At 43.5% G+C, this 22304-nt stretch overlaps 1 protein-coding gene across 1 annotated transcript in view; it reads left to right on the top strand.

The window, feature by feature from the left end:
* LOC137376366 (synaptojanin-2-like) overlaps positions 1 to 22304 on the top strand; it is a 217607-nt gene that overhangs the window by 25281 nt on the left and 170022 nt on the right. The window contains 1 exon segment of the mRNA XM_068044775.1: positions 16418 to 16685. Within this exon segment, the coding sequence (XP_067900876.1) occupies positions 16418 to 16685 (268 nt within the window).

The raw sequence follows: 22304 nt of genomic DNA, 5'->3' as shown, positions 1-22304 counted from the left end.
ATCTGCTTCGTCCCCCTCTTTTGTGAAGACAGATGCAAAGTATTCATTAATAACCAAACCAATATCTTCCACTCCTACACATAAGTTACCTTTTTGGTCTTTTATGGGCCCTACTCTCTCCTTAGTTATCCTTTTACTCTTAGTGTATTGATAAAATATCTTTGGGTTCAGCTTGATTTTGCTTGCCCTCGCTTAGCTTTCCTAATTTCTTTTTTTATTTCACCGCCCCATTTTCTACACTCCTCTCGGCTTTCTGTAGTATTGAGTTCTTGGTGTTGGACATAAGCTTTCCTGTCTGTCTTATGGGGCTGTAGATTTGGCCGTCTCACCCTTTTTCTTTGTGGGAACATGTGTAGTCTGAACCCCTTGAATCTTCCCTTTGAATGCCACCCACTGCTCTGACAATGTTTTACCTTCAAGTAGCTGTTTCCAGTCCGCTTTTGATAAATCACTGCTCAGTTTAGTAAAATTGGCCTTGCCCCAATTGAGAACTCTAACTCCTGTTCTAACTCTGACCTTTTTCATAATTATGTTAATACTGATTGAATTATGATCGCTACCACCAAAATGCTGTCCCACTGCCACTCCTTCCACCTGCCCATCTGCATTTCCGAAAACTGAGTCTAAAACTGCGCCCTGTTTTTGGACTTGCTACATACTGGCCAAAAGACTTCTGAATGCAGCTGAAGAATTCTGATCCCTCAATTCCTTTCACACTAAAACTATCCCAGTTAATATTGGGGTAGTTAAAATTCCCCTACTATTACTGCCCTATTGTTTTTGCACATCTCAGAGGTTTGCCTACATATCTGCTGTTCTATCTCCCTCTGACTGTTTAGGGGTCTATAGTACACTCCCAGCAGTGTGATTGCCCCTTTTTTGTTCCTTAGCTCAATCCCTATGGCCTCATTTGATGAACCTTCCAACGTATCATCCTTTCTTTCTTTCTTATCCCCCTCCCTATCGCGTTTGAAAAGCCTGTAACCAGGAACATTGAGCTGCCATTCCTATCCCTCCATAAGTATTGCAATCTGCTATTTCCTGTTTTTCCAATTGCTGTATCTCCTTTACCTTTCTTTAAGTGATCCACATTACCCTTTGCCGCCCTCTTTCTCTTGATATACTTGCAAAATCCTGTTGTGTTGTCCTTAATAGCCCTTACAAATTTTTTCCCATATTCCCTTTTTGCAGCTCTTACTGCTTTCTTTGTATCCCTTTACGGTTCTTTATATCTCTCAGTCCACAGGACCTCTACCATTCTTTTCATTTGTGTATGCCCTTCCTTTTAGTTTTAAACTATCTCTCACTTCTCTTATTGACCAATGTTGTTTCACTACACAATTGGAGCTCTTGCCTTTTAAGGGGGATTTACAGGTCTTGTATTCTACCAAATACTTCAGAACACCTTTTTGATCCCAACACCAAATTAAAGCATGTTATGGTCACTGTTCTCTTACTGTTCAATTGTTGACTCATTCTGGCTCATTACACATCACTAAATGTTGTGATATGGCCGATTTTCTTGTGACTGCAAGACATATTGTTCCAGAAAACTGTCTAGAATACATCAAGAAATTCACTAGTTTTGGGATTCAAGCTATTTTGCTTCTCCCAGTCTATGTGAAAATTAAAGTCTCTGCATTTTCAACAGACTTCTCTGATCTCTGCTGTTTTTCTCAGTTTTTAACTTTACACACTTGTTTTCATCACTCTTGTTTTCTATATATTTTTTTTCTGAATTTGAAGTATTTATATTACAATTTATGATCTGGACTTCACTCGTATCTCTCTTTTAGGCTATTTTCACTGCTGTCCCAGACTTTATTGGTTTTAAGTAATTTCTGCATTCCTATTGATCCTTTCAGCCAGGAACTTGGCCCCAGCCTGGTTCAGGTGCAGCCCATTTCAGTGGTACAGCTCCTTCCTGTCCCAGGACTGGTGCCAGTGTCCCATGAAATGGGGTCATCCTTTGCCACACCACTCCCTCAGTCACATATTTACTTTCCTGATTTGTTTGTTCCGATGCTAATTAGCATGTGACTTGGACAATAGTCCTGAGACTACCACCCTTGAAGCCCTCGCTCTTTCTAACTCTGGTCTCACTCTCTGACGCCTCCCCATCTCTCTGACGCCTTCCCATCTCTCGGACGCCCTCCCTCTCACCCACCTCTCACAACACCCTGCCATCCACTCTGTATCAACCCTCCTCCCTCTGACCCCACTTCTCTCTGACCCCACTCTCTGTGGACACCGCCCCCCCCCCCCCCAACACCTCCTCTCTCTCACCGTCCCTCCGACTCTCACATGCCAATCATGGCATCTCACCTCTTTATGTACTTGTGCCATTCCCTTTTAAATCATGTTTGTCTCCCGCTCAATAGCCACCTGATAAAGGATCCCACACACTAATAGTCTTTAGTTCATGAACCTTCCTCCTCCCATTCCCCAATGGTTCTTGCAGTGGGAATGCTTGTTTCCATCCCGTTGTTCTCCATTCACCCAGCATTAGAAACAATCTTTCACTGTTCACAGTAAGGTTTTACTTACTGGCTGCTCCCATTCTCCACATTGCTGCTGCTGCTGGTTGCACTGAAAATGCTGGTCATCACGCCCACCACTGACCCCCAATTCTAGCTCGAATCCTAATCCCCAGACTCCCTCTCACCTGAGCCCCAATTCCCTCAATCCCCAGTTCCCTCTCTTCCCAACACCCATCCCTATTCACCTACTGTTCCAGATTTCCCTGACTTGCGATACTCCAGACCTTGTGATCCACCCAACCCACACGATTGCCCTCCGACCCGTGTGATCATCCTCCCAACCCACGCGACCCCCCCCCCCCCCCAAGACCCCCATGATTGCCTGCCCTCCCCAATACTCCCAATTGTTCCATCTGTTATTGGTAGCAATGGGATGGGGGTGGGGGCGTTGATATGCTGAGCATGGGCTGTGGTGTGTGGGGGCCCTGCTGTGGAGGGAAAGTTGAAGAAGGAACTCCCAGGCTACCAGCAGGCAATGTTGTCAATGTTGGAGACACAAGAGTTCTTTGCCCCACTCCAGGACAGTCCTATCTCTATCCCTCCCAATTTTCTGTCTCTCTCGTCTGTTCCTAAGGCTCTCTTTGCTTCAGTTTCAAAACTACCATCATTGTCCCCCCCCCCCCCCCCCCCACCTCAAAAAAAACTACCCGACCGCTCTGTCCTTCTAAACTGCCACTCCATTCTGGCTGAATGTCCATCCTAAAGACCTTTCTCCTCTGTAATATCGCCCATAAAGAATCAGTTTCTGAATTTACCTTTATTATATTTATACTAAATCGCACATATACTGAAACTTGGTGTCGTACTCTCCTAGTCCCCTTATCGAATCATAGAACAGGACAGCACAGAAGGAGACCATTTCGCCCATCAGGTCTGCACTGGCTCTTTCGAAGAGCAGTCCAGTTAGTCCCACTCCCCTGCACTTTCCCCATAACCCTGCAGTTTTTTTGCCTTCAAGTATTTTTCTAATTCCCTTTTGAAGGTTACTATTGAATCTATATGCACCGCGCTACTAGGCAATGCATTCAAAATCCCAACCACTCGCTGTGTAAAATATTTTTCCACATTTTGCCTCTGGTTCTTTTTATTTAAATCCACACCCTCTTGTTACCAACTCTTCAGCCATTAGAAACCATTTCTCTTTATTTACTCTATCAAAACCCAGTGTGATTTTGAACATCTCTATCAAATCTCCTCTTAGCCGTCCCTGCTGTAAGGAGAACAAACCCCGCTTTTCCAATCTTTCCATGTTAACTGTAATCCCTCATCCCTGGAATCATTCTAATAATACTATGCTTGCCTTGAATGTCAAGAACTCCATCATGTAGCAACAGTCTTATATAGATGAGGTAGAGATACATCCATGATGTAAGTTTTGTGTATATTTACACCACTTTGATCAACAGAAAAGTAAAGAGCACATTTGCTTATTTCCCCATCCCCCAAAATCCTGTAAATTAGAAGTAAAAGAGTGAGTAAGCAAATATGTTCTTTATATTTTTGGAAAGATGAAAATGAATGGTCCCATGGTGTATGATTAATTTTGTACACTAAGTAATAGTGTGGTTGCTCTTATTCTAATTCTACCAAAGACAAATAAATGGATGGTATTGTACAACACTGTCACTCTCGGCCTAAATCGATAAATTACTTGCTCTCTGAAAGTGCTGTTTGGTGGCAAAGCACTCTCTCGTAATGCCAGGAATTCTCAAATGTGTACCAATTTTGTTATTCTACATAAACCAAATTACTCAAGTGCAGTAAAACCCTCATCAGTAAACCCACTCCAAAGCAAAGTTTTTAATTAATTGAATATGTTTGCGTATGTTTGTGGTATGTTTTTTGCTGTTCTGTCTATAAATAACTTCTATAAATTCCTAAAACGCAGGCACAAATCCTGTTAGACCTGAAAGTCAGGTTTTTTTTGCACAGTTGCTCTCAATGTGCTGAGAAGGGATCAGTTATCAACAGGTCACTGAAGAGCTTTGGCTTGTCAGTTTCATAGATAGTTACTAACTGATTGAAATGTGATCGGAAGGGCTTGAGCTAATCTTGAGAGCAATGCAGAAATTTTGGTTCACCAGTTCATGAATGTACTTTGCAATTTCTATGTGTAATTGTATTCTAACTGACTTACAATGTTAACTGAGAACCTTCTTGGCAATGTCAGAAACAGCAGCTTAGCTGTGTAGCTAATCCATCACCTGATCTGCTGGCTCACAATTTCACCATCCCCAGTGACTCTCAGCTCCCCTGTGCATCTGCCTGTGAAATTGATACTGTTCCAATAACTAAATACTATTACACCATCAAAATGTTATTGATTTGGAGGTGGGTTATTGAACCAAAGTTAAACTGATCAAATTGGCCTACTCTCCCCTGCTGCAATCAGAAATGCCTCCTGTGGAATTGTTGAGAATGATTCTCTGACCGTGTTTTCGCCCGGTCTATTATGCAAGTTAACATTTATGTGATTTGTAAAGCACTTTATTGTGAAAAGCTGTTGAAGGGAAATGTATATGCTTGCTCGCAGGTTTAACTGAAGGATAGAAACTGATTCATCCAAACTCCTGCTTAATTGACTTACTTTGTTCACCAAAGCATTTACTGGATTCCAAAAACTATTTGCAGTTGCCCATTAGAAGGTAAATTTTCTCTCTTTAGGTGAGAGCTACAGTTTCTTTGGTTCTATTCAGCTGCATAAATTGGAGGATGCTGTTAAAGGGCACCATTCCACTTTTTTGACCGCCTACATAAATTGAATTTTAAAGGCCCATTGAACTTAAATTTGAGCGGTAAACATAATGTGCTAATATGATTATGGAACCATGGTAAACACTTTCGCTGTTGAGATTGATAGACAAACTGCTTTTAATTTTGATTTGATTGGCTTATAAACTTGAATAAATAGAAGAAGAGTCACTGTCATAAAGTAGGAAAAATAGTATTTTACTGATGATGAGAGGAGAAATTTGTTGCACCAAAGCTTATATTTGGGATGAGGATTAAGGATCATCCAGATATTAACATTGCATTTGGCTTTGAGAAGTTTGAAGTTGCTCTTTGATTAGGTTACCAGAGACGGGCATTCTGCTAATGCGACCAAACAGCACCTACTATGCAGATTAGTGATTTTCCAAGTTTTTCATCTATTTCCCAAAGAGGGTGACATGCCTAATTCTACAAGCAGCAGTAGGTCCTCTGTACCTCGCTTAGCTGACCTTACCTCATATGGACAGTGAGTGTCAGAGGGCTAATTGACCATAGGGAACATCACACCCCTACCTGTGCACACCACACACTGTTGGATTAAGAGTGGAAATTCTGTTCAATGCTAATGTTTTCTAATCTCTCATCTGATTAATTTTAATGTTAACCCATAGTGTCCCCACCACTATTCCAAGTAATTGAACACAAAACTGACTAAAGCCAAGCTGGTTTTTGTAGCTCAGTATCACATTGAATAGTACATTGACATACTGAATGATTACTTTTGCCCTCTTTGCCTCTATTGTTATCAATTATATTTTGTTCCGATTTCCTCCACCCCTTGATATCAGCTTTTCAGTGTCTTAAGTCGTTTCCCTCCTTGATTTCTGTCACCCTTTGCCCGGGGCAGCAGAAATCACCCTGAGATCCTTCTCCTCACCTACTGCCCTGCTTCCTTTCAAAACTGAAGTCATCACGCCTCTTCCCCAAAATCTATGCCCGATCCTTCTGTTTTTGCAGATTATCATTCCATCTACAACCTCCTTTTCCCCTCTCGACTCCTTGAATGGGTATTGCCTTCTGAATCTGTGCCCATCTTTCTAGCAACTCCATGTTTGAATCTCTCCAAGCAGGTTTCCATCCCGCCACAGCACTACAACAGCTCTAATCAAAGTGACAAATGGCATTTCCTGTTACTGTGACAATGGTGCACTATTATTTCTTGTCCATTAACAGGATTGACCACACAATTCTCTTCCAATGCTACTCAGATGTTGTCAAGTTCAGTGAGACTGCCTTCGCTGGTTTCAATCCTAATCAGAGCATCTCCGGTAATGGTTTTGCTTCCTGCCCTCACTTCAATATCTCTGGAGTACCCCAAAGATTAATCCTCAGCCCCCTCCACTTCCTCATTTCCGTGCTGCCCTTTGCCAACATCATCTGAAGACAAGTGGTCAGTTTTCACAAGTACATTGACTACACCCAGTTCTACTTCACTACCAACTCTCTTTACCCTTCCACTTTCTCTGTGATGTCAGACTTCTTGTCATCCAGTTCTGGTTGAGCCACAGTTTAATTCAGTTAAACATTGAGAAGATCAAAACCATTGTCTTCGGTCTCCACTACAAATTTTGTACCATAGACACTGGGCCGGATTTATTCTGGCAACAGGCCAGAAGGTGGGGGAGAACCCTCCTCGGCCCTCCGTTGGACCCCCGTTGCAATTCCAAGGCAGGTAGCCAATTAGCTGTCTGCCGTCGGGGATGCCGTCCCTTTAAGGGATTAGCTCCTGCCTCCAGAGCTGCTGACTGTCGTGATTGTACGTGTGGGCTTGAGTATTAGAGACTATATGGTACTTGGAAGTGAAACTGAACATAGATTTGTGCTTTAGGGAAAACACGTAAACTGGGGGTTGTTGTAAGGTTAGATAGGCTTTGTATCCATAGTGAGCAGCAGTAAGCAAGAACTCTGCAGAAGTCTTTTTATTAAAGCTTGTTAAATCTTTGTTAAAGTTAAATCTGTGACTTCAAGTGTGATTTTTCAGCCTGAGATGACATTGGCAATGGGGATATACCGAGAAACAATACAGAGGTAAATTTGGAGATATTTAGGATTATATCATGGCATTTGCTGGAGCTGATATGTCTGCAGTCTGGGGAATTAATCCAACGGGTGATGCCAGTTCCGTCAGTGTGAAATGGAAAGCGTGGCTGGAGGAGTTTGAAGCATATGCTGATAGTCGTGGCTTGTTTTTGGATGGGGCGACGGAGGTGCAGAAAGCACAGCGATGGGCCTTATTGCTGTTCAGTGTGGGCGCGCCACTGAGGGAGACTTTCAAAATGTTGCCTGACATGAGAGAAAAGGTGGATTATGAACGTGGTGGCGCCAAATGCCATGTTCCAAAGGCATGTTTTCCATCAGATGAGACAGAAAGAGGGTGAAACAGTAGCCTAGTTTGTGACTCGTTTGAGACAGGCATCGGATGGATGCAATTATGTTGCAGCAGATCTGAATAACCAGATAATGGATTAGGTGGTCCAACATTGCAAATTGGATAAGTTGAGGCACAGGCTGCTGGAGCGAGGAAGTGACTTAACGTTGGATAATACTTTAAAAATAGCGGCTTCATTGGAAGCAGTGGATGGACAAGTTCACAGCATGAAACTTAAACCCATTTCCACCATCGGCACGACAAAATCTGAGGTTAATCGAGTGACACAACGGAATCCAGGTACACGTAAATGTAAATAGCAAAAGTCTGAGAAAGAGTGTTTCAGATGTGGCAACTTGGGGCACTATGGAAGAGGTGATTGCTGCCCTGCCAAGGGAAAGAGATGTAGAAAATGTGGGGGCAGAGACCTTTTTGCCAACAAGTGCAGAAGCAAAGCTGAACAGAGTGGGAAGTCTGGCAAACCACGAAAAGGAAATAGGGATGGAAGTAGTACAACTGTGAGATGAGTTGAAGAAGATGCAGTGAGTGAGAACACGAATAGCAATCGTGGATAAATGTTTTCTGTCAATGGAAGCAACCATGAGAAAGTTCCAGTGATTGTTGGGGGTGTTGAAGTGAGCATTATTGTAGATTCAGGCAGTGACAGTAATGTCATCACTGTGGGAGGAACTGAGGACAAAGAGAATCAAGTGCACATCTCAAAAATGTGTCAAAAAGCTTTATCCTTACATATCTAAAACCCCACTTCAAGCTGTTGGATGCTTCACTGTGAGTGTCAGCTGGGGATCAGAGTAGAGGCAGAATTCGTAGTGATTGAGGAGGATGGTGAGCCTCTTCTGAGTAGAGAAACTGACCAAGCCTTGGGGGTGCTACATATTGGATTGAAAGTGAATTTTGTGAATTCCTATGCAGAGCTTTGAGATGAGTTTGAATCAGTGTTTCAAGGAATTGGGAAGTTGCACAACCACTGAGTGAGATTAAAAATTGACAAGGACGTGAAGCCTGTAGCTCAGCCTGTATGCAGAACATCTTTTGATTTGAGAGGGAAAGTTGAGGCAAAGATCAAGGAACTGGCTGACCAAGACATCATAGAGCCAGTTGAAGGACAAACACACAGATCTTCACTAGAGAAGGAAGCTGAATCATTCGTGCAGTTTGTGGCAGTTCCTGCTACACCCAGAGCAAGGACAGCTAGAGAGATTGAAAGAGAATCAGACAAAGATCCAGAATTGAATGACATCAGACAGAGAATTCAAGCTGGAAATTGGGAGAATTGCCCATTCAGAGAGTACATTATTACACGAGATGAACTGTGCACAATTAGGAAGTGTGTTCTCCGAGGTAACGGACTTATAGTGTCACAAAAGCTTAGGCCTAGACTAGTGATGCTAGCTCATGAGTCACTTGGGACTGGTTGGTACTAAGCAAAATGTACAAACCAAAGTATGGTGGCCAGGGATGGAGAAAGATGTGGAACAGTTTGTCAAAACATGTCATGGATGTCAACTTGTCAGCAGACCCAATCCACCAGAACCAGTACGCAGGACACTGTTAGCAGCTGGACCATGGGAGGATTTAGCAGTTGACTTCTTTGGTCCATTTCCATCAGGAGTGTCTATACTAGTGGTGATTGACTATTACAGCTGTTATTATGAGTATGTGGTAATGAAGTCTACAACAGCAGAGAAAACAGTGTTTGCATTGACTGAAATATTTGCAAGGTATGGTCTACCAGTCACTCTGTATTCAGACAATGGGCCACAATTCCGTTCGCAGACCTTTGCAGATTACATGCAAGTCACAGGTATTCACCAACACAGAGTAACACCTAAATGGCGACAGGCAAATGGGGAAGTGGAAAAACAAAGCCAATCCTTCAAGAAAGGCTGAGGGTAAAGACTGGAAGGAGATGTTGTTGTCATATGTGGCCATGTATCGAGCAACTACACACACAACAATGGGAAAGAGCCCAGTTGAGTTGTTATTTGGATACAAAATACTGTTACGAAAGTGCTTCCATTTTTTAAAATAATTTATTTTTTTGAGGACTTGTGTTAAAACTGAAAAGATTCCATGGATGTATTTCTTTTAACCAAGTTCCCCGATAGGACAAAATGTTGTTTGAAAGCTGCCAGTGCTGGAGGCCACCTGTGATTTGGGCTCAGAGCAGCAGAACCTTTGACCTGGAACAAAATGATTACAGAGAAGTCACATGTCAAGGTTTGTGGAGGTCAGGAGGTTGACTCACTGGGGTTTGAACATTGTTTTCAGTTATTTATGGTGTGCACTGTTTGAAGACAGTTGGTGTTTTCCTGCCAAGTAGAAGGGAGATCACCCAGCTTGCGTCTTTCTCTACCTTTTTGAAAAAATCCTGCCAAGATCCAGTGTGAAAAAACAATCCCTGGTGCCGTATAGCTCCCGAGGAGCTGAAAAAAATCCTGCGATTTAAGTGTGTGCTGGCGGAAAAACCTTAATGCCACATTTCTCCTAGAAAGCCTACTAGAATCATTCTCGACATCTCCAGAACAGGCTGCTTCTGAAACGATCCTAGTGACCTATCTCTGTATACCCGGATGCCAGACCAAAAAAGGGACAACTGACTTCCTTTCATATCTTTCTTTTTTCGCCAAGAATTAGCAAGTATTTGGCCAAAGTAGTTTTTTGTCTTTTATTTTTGTCACAGACCTCTGCAGAGTGAATTTCTGTATTTTTGCCAGTGTGTGTGTGAGTATAGTTGGGGAATTTAAAAAAAGGGAGCTTTCATATTTTAATCTGTGTGTTAATGCCTTGTTTCGTTACTGGTTAAGTCTTGTTTTGTAATAAACTGATAGGTTTGTTGTTTACTAAAGAAACCTGGTTGGTGTATTTTGTTCTGGGATAAAAAAAAATAGAGTATATGATTGGCTGTATTGGTAACTAGGTAAACATTTTGTCATGCTAGGCCCCCACCTGCCAAGAATGAGGCACATTAATTTTGTCATGAACATTGATTTTAAACTGTTACTGGCGTCAAGAAAGGACTTGTTAAACAGATCAGCCGTGGCTGGAAAAGACATTTGCATATTAACCGACGGTGATTGGAAGGACAAAGGACCATTCCCTGACACATTCAACCCACAATAGACCTTGAGCACCAGGTATTGTGTGTAAGAGGAGCATTCCAGAGACTGCTAAGGTGATACAATCCAAGACGTGCTCAGACCAGTTAGTCACATGACTAACCTGCTTGGCAACCTGGGTTTTTCTGAATTGTACAGTTTGAACTGAGAGTGTCTGTTTGCTCCTGGACTGAGAAGATCTCTCCTGTCTGCTCTCATCTCTTTCTCACATGCCTCTGAATCCATTGAAGATACATGAACCCCAAGAGAGAAAAGTCTCCTCCAGTGAACAAGGTTTAAGAAGAATACTGGGCCCCAACGAAAAGCAAGAGCTACCTACAATCAAAGACTCGAGAGTAAGTTCAAAGAACCGTAACAAAAACTCTTCAGATATTGCCTCAAACTTTTCACTTTATTTTTCTTCTGCTCTTTTCTGTCTTTATCTGCATATGTGTATCATGTATGCATGCTAGCGTGGGCGCATCGTGTATCCATAGGTGTCAACCGAATTAGAGTTTAAGTTCAAATTTAATAAATTTCCTCTTTAAACCTAAGAAAACCTGGTTGTGCTGGTTTCTTTGCCTTATAATTGGAAAGTGGTGAACAAGGATTCACCAAGGGGGAGCTAAAAACACTGTGTGTTTAAAATTAAACCCTGTTATGGTAAGACATGTTGCGGGTTGAAAGGGAACCCTAGACCTCTTTCTCACCTGGTTGTAACAATTTAAGTAGATGTTGTGATCCGTGAAGAAGTGGAACTAGAAAAGACGTCTCCCGGACAGTCGTAACATATAATTGGGGGCTCATTGTCTGTGATACCCAAAGCCGACAACAATTGTAAGTGGGGTGATACTAATTGAAAAGAGGAAAAGAAAAAAAGAGGTTTCTTGTGTATTAGAGTAAAGTTTACACTACCGAAATGTCTTTGTCAGTTGCTATGACCTTTCTGGGGTAGGAGGATGTATCTCTGAGTGATTTGAGAAACTGAACCAGTCTAGGCTAAAGGATTTGGCAGAATTGTTGGTGGTAGAGTTAAAACCAGGAGCTAAGAAAGCAGACGTAATTGCAGTAATAGCACAGCATTTGCAATTAGAAGAAGAAGGCAAAAATTCGGTTGCAGATGAGGCAGCTTGAACTTGACAAAGAAAAAGAAAAAGCAATAGAATTGGAAAAACTTAAGGTTGAATTTCAACGAGAAAGTGAAAAAGGAAGGGAATTTGAATGAAAAACGATGGAACTAAGACGAAGGAGTGGTCTTGACTGCAATTAAAATTTTGGTGGGGAAAGATCTGACTCCAGCCCAGGAGCCAGTGGAGAGCTGTTTAAATTTGTACAAGCCCTCCCGAAATTTGAGGAAAGGGATGTAGAGGCATATTTTATTTCTTTTGAAAAGATAGCCAGACAGATGAAATGGACGAAGGAAAGCTGGACACTGCTTATGCAAAGCAGGTTGATGGGCAGAGCTCATGAAGTTTATGCCATGCTTTCTGAGGAGGCTTCTGCAGATTATGAGATTGCAAAAAAGGCTATTCTCACTGCTAATGAGTTAGTCCCTGAAGCTTATAGGCAGAAATTTCGGAACCATCGGAGACAGGCTGGGCAGACTTATATAGAATTTGAGAGGGGAAAGCAAATTAATTTTGATCGTAACATCTAATTAGTGGAGTATGCATGCACTAAAGGTGGAGGCCATGTATGAGAACCTTAAGAAAATAATTCTCCTGGAAGAATTTAAAAGTTTACTCCCTCCATTAGTAAGAACCAATGTAAAGAACCAGAAGGTTTTAACAGCCAGACAGGCAGCTGAGATCGCTGATGATTACAAGCTTGTTTACATGCCCAAATCCTTGGTCCGTCACCCCTACAAACCCAATAAGGATAGAAGGTGGGAGGTGAAAAGAAGGCAGGTAGCTGGGGACAAGAAGGGACAGCTGGGAACACTCTGGGATCTCCTCCTCATGCTAGAAATGAAGGTGCTGAGGGTGGAAGTGAGGTCCGAAAGCCTAAGTGTTAGCATAGTCACAAGTTGTGATACCTTCGTGCAGAATGCTGGAAGTTGTGGGATAAACCCATGAGACGTATTGGGGTGCACAAGGCCAATGCACAGAACGGGGCCCCTGACTGGGAGTACGACAGATCAGGCTGTAGTTCTGACTGCAGCTGTAAGGCCAAGTACCAAAACCACTATGCGTGTGGGGGACGTGAACAAGATACATGAGACTTATAGGGAATTCTTGTCAAAAGGAAAAGTAACTCCTTATCCCTCAAGTGAGGTAGGTAAACCTATAGTTATACTTAGGGATACAGGAGCCACCTAAACTCTGTTGCAGGTGGGAAGGCATAACTTTTCCACCAGAGAGCGCATTGAATGCCAAGGTTTTAATGAATAGTATTGGCTGGGAGTATATATCCTTACCTTTGTATTGGGTGCACCTAGATTGTGACCTAATGTCTGGAACGATAACTGTAGGAGTTGTCCATAGTTTGCCTGTAGTTGGAATGATTTGGCTGGAGCGAAGGTAGTAGCTTTTCCAGTAGTCATAGAAAAACCAAGTGAAGTTAGAGACAGAACAGTTGCAGGAAAAGGTTCCAGGAAATTTTCCTTCATTTGTCGTGACCCGAACAATGGCTAAGCAAGTTCCATTGTAGGTAAAATTGGCACCACAGTCAGATAGTCAAATATCTGAAGGAAATGTTAAATAAATCTTCTCTGATCAAGGCTCAGCAAGCCGATCCAGAGTTAAATAAAGTGGCATACTCGGCTCTAACGGAAGCTGAGGCAAAGGGAGTTCTGCAAGGATACTATATTCAAAATGGGATTCTGATGAGGAAGTGGAGACCACCTCACAGACCTGCAGATGAAGAATGGACAGTTGTTCACTAGATAGTGGTACCACCCAAGTATCGCTGGGAAATATTATGGATAGTCCATGAAATTCCTATGGCGGGACATGTGGGGATTTGACAGACGCAATCACGTATAGGTCAACATTTTTTCTGGCCAGGTCTTTCCAAGGACATGGTGCAGGGGGCCAGGAGAATGCGGGCATGCCACCCCTTGCCATTTTGTGAGCACCCTCCCTGCCTCTGTTCCCATCTCCAAGGGCAGGATAAAATCCTGTCCGTTCATTCCGTCTTCCTGTCTGACACCTGACTGAGGTCGACCGAGGTTGTTCACAACCTCACTGTCTTATTGGACCCCAGACTGAGGAGTTACGTGACTGAGATAAATTCTAGTTAGACCACTTGAACAGTACTGCATTCGCAGCTCTGGGCACTACAGTCAGAAAGGATGTATTGGCCTCGGAGGGAATACATCGCTGATTCACCAGAATGATACCGGGGCTAGAAGGGTTAAATTCCCATACAGGAAATACATTCTAAATCATAACAACTCACTGAGTAAATAATATTTTTCTCACCTGACCCTCTCCCACCACTGCGCCCCCCCCCCCAATAAGCATAAAAGTAATAACTTGCCCTCTCCCCCGACCAAAACACTTAAGTTGTGCTGCCGACTTTCCCCCACCCCACCAAAGCTCATCAACTTTATTTAAACATTACCCCTTCCCACCACCTCCTAGACTAATGAAATTAATCTGACCCCACCCCACCCACCCCCCCGCCACTGAGAAACTGACCTGCTCCCGCCTCCCAACCAGTGTCCTGCCTTGGATCTCTGGACGGGTATCCGAAGACCCGAGGGTGCTGGCCACCAGCACGAATATCGCCCCGGAATGGATGGCGGGAGCAGGTAGGTCATTTATTCATTCATTTACTTTTTTTTTTAAATATACAGGTTTGACTCCCATCACTGAGCAGCCGGAGGGACACCATGAGGCCTCGTCGCCGCCGGCAACATCGGGCGGGGCCTTCCCAGCATCGAGTCCCATAGCAGGCCTCTGCCAGAGGCAGGTTCCAGCCCCCCGCCTTGACCACCACATCGGGGGGTCTGAAAAATCCATCCCTTTAAACTCCAGCCCCATTGAGATGGGGATGAATATTCCATTAGCCTTTTTAGTTATTTATTGTACCTGTCCCATTAATTTTTAGTGATTTCTGTACTTGGATCCCTAAATCTTTCTGCTTCTCCACAGTTCCTAGCTTTTGGCCATTTAGAAAATGCTCTGATCTATTGCTCACAGTTTTGACTACCCACTTTACCTATCAATGTTCCTTTGCAACTTTCTGCTCCCATTCACACTATTTTTTGTGCCATCTAACTTGGTGTTGTCAGCAAAACTTGGATATTTTCCTTCATCCAAGTCATTTAAAAATATAATGAAAATCTGAGGCGGAACTTCAGATGATAATTGTCCAAGAGTAGGCAGATCAAGTCCACTCTCTCGCATGCACACTTATGATCAAAAGGTTTTCTGCATAGCAATCAGGAATGGGAAATATGGCCAATTTTCTTCTGAAAATGAATTCTCACCCAGTGCACCTAGAAGAAATGAGGTGTCCAGGAATTAATTACCAATGCTTGATAGACAGAACAACTCTGTATGAAACGAGCCAGTAAAATGAAGACATGCAATTTCACTTCATTGGATTCTCCATCAGGCACTTGGGTTTGCGTACCTGCCGTTGTTATATGCTTCTGACATTATTTTTCTTCCTTTTCACTGAAAAGCTGAATAAGTGAACTACATGAAATTAAATTAAGCCTGTGAAATGTTCAATACTGTGTTGATATTCTGTAAAATCTAATAGTTATTTTGACAATGTTCTGAATCCATGGATAGTCAGAAATAAACCCATAGTTTGACTTCCTTTTTAACTGAGTATGGGCTACCTTATAACAATAACAACTTGCATTTAAATAGCACCTTTAATGTCATAAAATATCACAAGGTGCTTCACAGGAGTGATATCAAACAAAATTTGACCCCAAACCACTTCAGGATTTATTAGAACAAGTGTCCAAAAGCTTGCTCAAATAGGTGGGATTTAAGGAGTGTTCTCAAGGTAGAGAGAGAGGTGTAGTGGTGTGTGGATGGAATTATAAATGGTCGGGCCCATGCAGCTGAAGGCATGACTGCTAATGGTGGAAGAATTAAAATCGAGAACAGGCAAGAGGCCAGAATTGGAGAAATGCAGAGATCTCAGAGGGTTGTAGGGCTGGAGGAGGTTATGAAGATATGGAGGGTAAGGCTGTGGTGGGATCTGAAAACGAGGATGAGAATTTTAAACTGCAGGCGTTGCTCAACTTGGAGCCAATGTTGGTCAGCTAGCAGAGGGGTGATAGGTGATTGGGATGGTGTGAGTTAGGATACTGACAGCAGAGCTTTGGATGGGGACAGTTTAAAATGTCACCTCTATAATGTCTTGTTCGATATCTTGACTTTTGTATTTCTCTTATTGACCGTTTTTGAGAGAACCCAGTATTTTTTGCAGACTCCTGCAAATTCTCATTTCATCGCTTCCAAGCAAATGCTGTGAGTTTTTCAGAACAAAAGCAAAATACTGCGGGTGCTGGAAAACTGACAGAAAAACAGAAAATGCTGGAAATACTCAGCAAGTCTGGCAGCATCTGTGAAGTGAGAAACAGAGTTAACGTTTCAGGTCGTGACTTGTCATCAGAACTGAGTTTTTAAATCTATACTCTTCATTTCCAGGTGACTCAAGGCTCTGCTTTCTGGTTCTGGTGACAGGATGTACATCTGTCGGGAGGATCCGTGACACTGACATTTGCAAAATTACCACAACGGATTTTGTTCCACTTCAAGAAGAGACAGCAGATGAAGAGCGAGTCACTGCCTTGCGGAAACTTCTGAATTCTGGGATGTTTTATTTTTCATCAACTTCGGGTTCGACTTTTGATCTCAGTCTCTGTGCACAGAAACAATATGCAAAGGATCCTGAGGCAGGAAGCCTTTTTTTCTGGTAAGCTGATTGTTTTAATTGGTTTAGTTGTATCAAAAAATGGTTATCTCCCTAAAATACTAAGACGATCCCTGTCTCCACAGAGTCTGCAATGAGCTATAGAGACCACAAAGCACCAGGTTCCATTCCTCATATATGATCTGAGCAGGAATAGCAATAGTGGTTCTACAACTGCCATAGAGTTAGGGGAGTTCAGAATTCAGCCAGGATTTCTGCTCTAATTGCAAGAGCAATTCTTTCTGGCAAATATGGAAGTTGGATGAAGTTGGCTCCACTGACATTCCCTAGCTGTAAATTGAAGAGGGCAGGAATTTAGCAGTTAGATGCACAGTTTTAATTTTGTGCCTGAGTCAGATGATCCTTGAAGCACTGGTGCATCTGTAATAATACTGTGGCTACAAGAGCAAGTCAGAGGCTGGGAATTCTGCAGTGAGTAACCCACCTCCTGACTCCCCAATGCCTGTCTACAAGATGCAGGACAGGAGTGTGATGGAATACTCTCCACTTGCTTGGATGAGTGCAGCTCCAACAACACTCAGGGAGCTCGACACCATCCAGGACAAAGCAGCCCAGTTGATTGACATCTCATCCATCACCAGTGCACAGTTGCTGAATGTACAATTTATAAGATGCACTGCAGCAATTTGCTGAGGCTCCTTCGACAGCACTTTCCAAAACTGCAACCTTTACCACCTATAGGAACAAGGGCAGCAGGCACAAGGGAACACCACTACCTGCAGATTCCCCTCCAAGCCAAACACTATCCTGACTTGGAACTATATCACCATCTTTTCACTGTAACTGGGTCAAAGTCCTAGAATTCCCTCCTTAACAGCACTGTGGGCGTGCATAGACTGCAGCGGTTCAAGAAAGTGGCTCACCACTGCCTTCTCAAGGACAATTAGGGATGGGCAATAACAGCTGGCCTTTCCAGCAATGCTCATTGAACAAAAGAAAAGAAAAAGTCAGTTTTTGTATCTTAAAGCTGCTGTGCCATTCAGTGATCTTGTTGGATAAATCAAGTAGGTCAATCCAAATCATATAGATTTGGATATATTTTGGCCGGGTGGATGATGTGGGTGCTTGTTTCCACTGTTCACCTCCCAATTGACTACAGCAAGTGTTTTTGTTACTAGCGTTTTTAAACTCCTTGTGTTTTATTTGTCAAATAACCAGACGGATGACAGGTTTTCTCGCGGGTAAAAGAAGTAACTATTTTAAACAAAGCTCGAAATGATCGCAACACCACTCATGCACACATTCACTCTCACACTCACTCTCGAGAAGATAGATAGAAAAGTACAGGTTAAGAGGTGTTCAGAGTTCAGGTTGTAAAAGTCTGTTGTTTCAGGAATGACCTGTGGGATTCCCTCAGAAGGTGAATTTTAAAGTTGCAGGCCTGTTTGCTGGTTGTCTGGTATTCGTTGGGCTGTTGCAGACTCCTGGTGGTTCACTTTGGGTTGAAGATGGTGCTGACGTCTTAGGTCAATTCTCACCAGTAGAAAAGTCATTTTTGCAAAGGCACTCTCTTGGCTCTGCTGTAGCTAGCTTTCAACTTGTCTCAGCAGGGTTCAACTGTTTTGGCTGAAAATGATCTCTCTCTCTCGCTCTCAGCCTTGCTGGAACTCAAGATGGCTTTTTGTTGCACTGTGTTGCTGAGGAGAGACCAGACTGATGATGATGTCTCTAGTCCTGTCCTGAAAAGACTCCCCCTATGTTCCTCAAAACAATTACCTTTTAAGGTGAATTTTTACAAGGGTTGGCTTTGCCCATGTGACTTCAGGTTTCTGTCCTAGCTGGGCTGTATAATGGCCCCCATGATGGCCTCATTCTGAGATGAGGGTGGTTCACACACCGTTATAATTGAATTTCTTTGGAGACAAGAAGTCTGAGAAAGGTCTTGTCTTACTGTGTTTGAGTACAGCTTACATCCAGGTATGAGCATCAGTTACAGACGGGGCTTAATTGATTTTCAGTCTCAGACACAGATGTGGATTTGAGTGCAAGAGATGCTGACGGTCATATGTCTTGTCCTTCATTTTGTTGTGAGCACATGTACCAGTCTCTTTAAAATTGTTTGAATTTTTTATCACTTTTCAGTTTGGTTCTGTATTTTCATCGCTACACTTCTTGTGAGCGTGACAGATGCCAGAGATAAATGAATAAATTGTCTATATTAATATCAGCAGAAAATACAAGCAAGCCACTGGGCATGAAATTCAGATCTGCAGTGCCTCTGGAGATGGCGCCATGGAAGCTGGAGGGTCTCTGAGTGGGCCGTATCATGCCTCCAGCTGCTTCCTGTGTGAACTGCTTATCGCCCTATGTTGGGAAGGGTACTCATGTGGGCAATGCCTGTGTGCATCAAAAATCTTCCAACTGTTGCTATCATGATGTCACACAGACCTACTGGCCGATTTGATGCTGTTTTTGCAGATTTGGACAACATGAGTCCATTCAATGTATTCGCTTGTCACTCACCAAAGAAAATGCGGTTAGCAGCAACAGGGGCTCAGCAGTTGCATTATTTAAAGGGCCAGGCACCCAACCTGCAGGCAAGATAATTTAATATAACTTCTGCTATTACAAAGTCTCTGGAAGTAGAGTGTTTTTGGAGGTGTTGTGGTGAGTTCCTGGATTTGGCAGGGAGTGTTGCTGCATCCTGACAGAGAGAACAGAAGAGTAGGTGACCTGTCTGCCCAAAGGCTGAAACAAGTATGGCGGCTGCAGTTCCAAAGCCTTTGCAGCATGACAGGGAGATGGAGCACAAGCTGCGGAGGGAGCAAGCTCTGTGTGATACCCTCTACCAAGTTGGAGCATGGCTCTTCCATGCTCCTTGAACACAAGATCATGAGAACTGGGTGCAGGAGTAAGCCATTCAGCCCCTCGAGACTGCTCCACCATTCGATAAGATCATGGCTGATCTGATTGTGGACTCAACTCCACTTTCCTGTTTGTCCCCCATAACCCTTGACTCCCTGTCGATCATAAATGTGCTCAGCATCTTGGTGCTCATCCTCATCAACGTTCTCCAGTTTGCTGCCCCATTGACATTCTCATCTGAATCTCCTGTAGCAGAATGCGTCTGCAACCTTACCTTCTGGTGAGTTGGCACATGAACTAATCTTTCCACCTAGCCTGGCTGCAGCCACCTGATGCCTGACGATTCACCACGTACAGATCCCAGTGCTCTGCTAGCTTCTCAGGTACGCACAATGTCAGTATCTGAGATGGTGGTTGCAAGGGTCAGATCAAGTATTGGAGCCTCATCATCAGTGCTGTGCTGTTGTCCTCCCTGTTCCTCCTGGGACTGCTATGTCTGGGGAGGCGGGAGTCCTTGGGTATCTGAGAGCAGGAAATCAGAAAGGGAAAGGTTGGGTTGAGGGAAATGAAGTAGAGTAGAAAGCAAGTGGTCTGTGGTCACACCATCCATAGCTTGCTCATCATGTCAGAAAGCAATATAAAGGTGAACTGGGAGTTGAGAACGGGCATAAGGCAAAAATATCCCAGCAACCCCAATATTCTCAGCGACACCAGTGTTACGACTGAGGCGGGAGCAATGCACTGTCAATTCAGTCCCATCACTCCACAGGTTGCAACATATTATTAAATTTTTCCCACCTAACCGGAAAACAGCCAAATTAAACACTTTATTAACCCCAGATTACAATACACCAAACCAGGTATCTTTAAACAACAACAAATTAACTATTTATTAATAAACTAAATCTTAAATATTATTAAGATAAATATATGTCTAAAGGCCTTACAACTTCTTATTGAACCTAAACCCCATGCAAACACATATACATTCAAAAACTATCGGTTCACCGGTTTTAAAAATGGTGTTCTTAGGAATAAAGCAAGGACTGCGTTTGCTGACAATGTATCCACTAGGTGGCGCAGTACTTGCACATGCACAAATACAGGCTCTTCAGCTGGAATGTCAGTGTCTGTGACGTTCAGGCAGCTGCCAGGATTAATGATGGCACTGCTCAGTTTATCACAGGAAATGCTTATGGCTAGATCGTTCTAGCAAACTGACCTTACATTAAGTTGGATGGAAGCCCAGTAATATGCTACTATGTAGTTATAGGATACTTACTGTGTTCCTCAGATTCATTTTATATTCCAGGAATCCTATTAAATACAAAAGGAATTTTATGATTGAATTTCCATTGGAAGATAGTGAAGTGGCACCCCGATTGATGGAGAAGAAAATCGGGCAGAGTATAAAATGTGCTGCCAATTCATTATCGTGATTCGTTTATATGACTGACCAAGACTAATTTCACCTGAGTGCAGCTACTAGCTCTCGCCCCACTAGCTGCTCTCCCCCCTTGGCAACTCGCTTTCTCCCCCTCCTCCCTGCCTGCTAGTTATATGCCGCGCCGCTATCCTCCTCTCAGCCACTCGCTTCCATGTTTGATCAGTCACCACGCGGCACCTGAAGAAGCAAGGCGGGCCACAATGGGGCGACGTAGGACCGAGCGGCTGAGAGGAGGGAAGCGGTGCTGCCTGGAACTAGTGGCTGGGAGGTGGGGGGGAGGGGGTTTGGGAGAAGTGGGAGCGAGCGGCTGGAGAGTGGGATGGTATGTAGCGAGAAACAATTGGCCAGGAGAGTGAGGGGTAGAGCATGGCTACCTGACCCAAATCTGATGGGACCTGACGACATGTGTTGGGTTCGGGTCGGGTCGCTCTTCCGGTTCCAGCATTCGGGTTCGGGTCGGGTCACAGATTGGACACACTCTATCACCACCTCCTGTATGTGGCTCCAATGTTAATGGAAATGAGTATATCAGTATTCACCAAAGAGAAGGACTTGGTGGATGATGAGTCTAGGGAAGGGAGTGTAGATAGTCTGGGTCATGTCGTTATCAAAAAGGAGGAGGTGTTGGGCGTCTTGCAAAGCATTAAGGTAGATAAGTCCCCAGGGCCTGATGGGATCTACCCCAGAATACTGAGGGAGGCAAGGGAAGAAATTGCTGGGGCCTTGACAGAAATCTTTGTATCCTCATTGGCTACAGGTGAGGTCCCAGAGGACTGGAGAATAGCCAATGTTGTTCCTTTGTTTAAGAAGGGTAGCAAGGGTAATCCAGGAAATTATAGGCCGGTAAGCCTTACGTCAGTGGTAGGGAAATTATTAGAGAGGATTCTTTGGGACAGGATTTACTCCCATTTGGAAACAAATGAACGTATTAGCGAGAGGCAGCATGGTTTTGTGAAGGCGAGGTCATGTCTCACTAACTTGATCGAGTTTTTTGAGGAAGTGACGAGAATGATTGATGAAGGAAGGGCAGGGGATGTTGTCTACATGGACTTCAGTAAAGCCTTTGACAAGGTCCCTCATGGCAGACTGGTACAAAAGGTGAAGTCACACGGGATCAGAGGTGAGCTGGCAAGATGGATACAGAACTGGCTCGGTCAAAGAAGACAGAGGGGAGCAGTGGAAGGGTGCATTTCTGAATGGAGGGATGTGACTAGTGGTGTTTCGCAGGGATCAGTGCTGGGACCTTTGCTGTTTGTAGTATATATAAATGATTTGGAAGAAATGTAGCTGGTCTGATTAGTAAGTTTGCGGACGACACAAAAGTTGGTGGAGTTGCGGATAGTGATGAG

Source organism: Heterodontus francisci, chromosome 13, assembly GCF_036365525.1.
Source record: "Heterodontus francisci isolate sHetFra1 chromosome 13, sHetFra1.hap1, whole genome shotgun sequence".
In the NCBI taxonomy this organism is placed as follows: domain Eukaryota; kingdom Metazoa; phylum Chordata; class Chondrichthyes; order Heterodontiformes; family Heterodontidae; genus Heterodontus; species Heterodontus francisci.
Note: the sequence above shows the minus strand (reverse complement) of the source record. Positions and strands in the feature narration are given on the sequence as shown.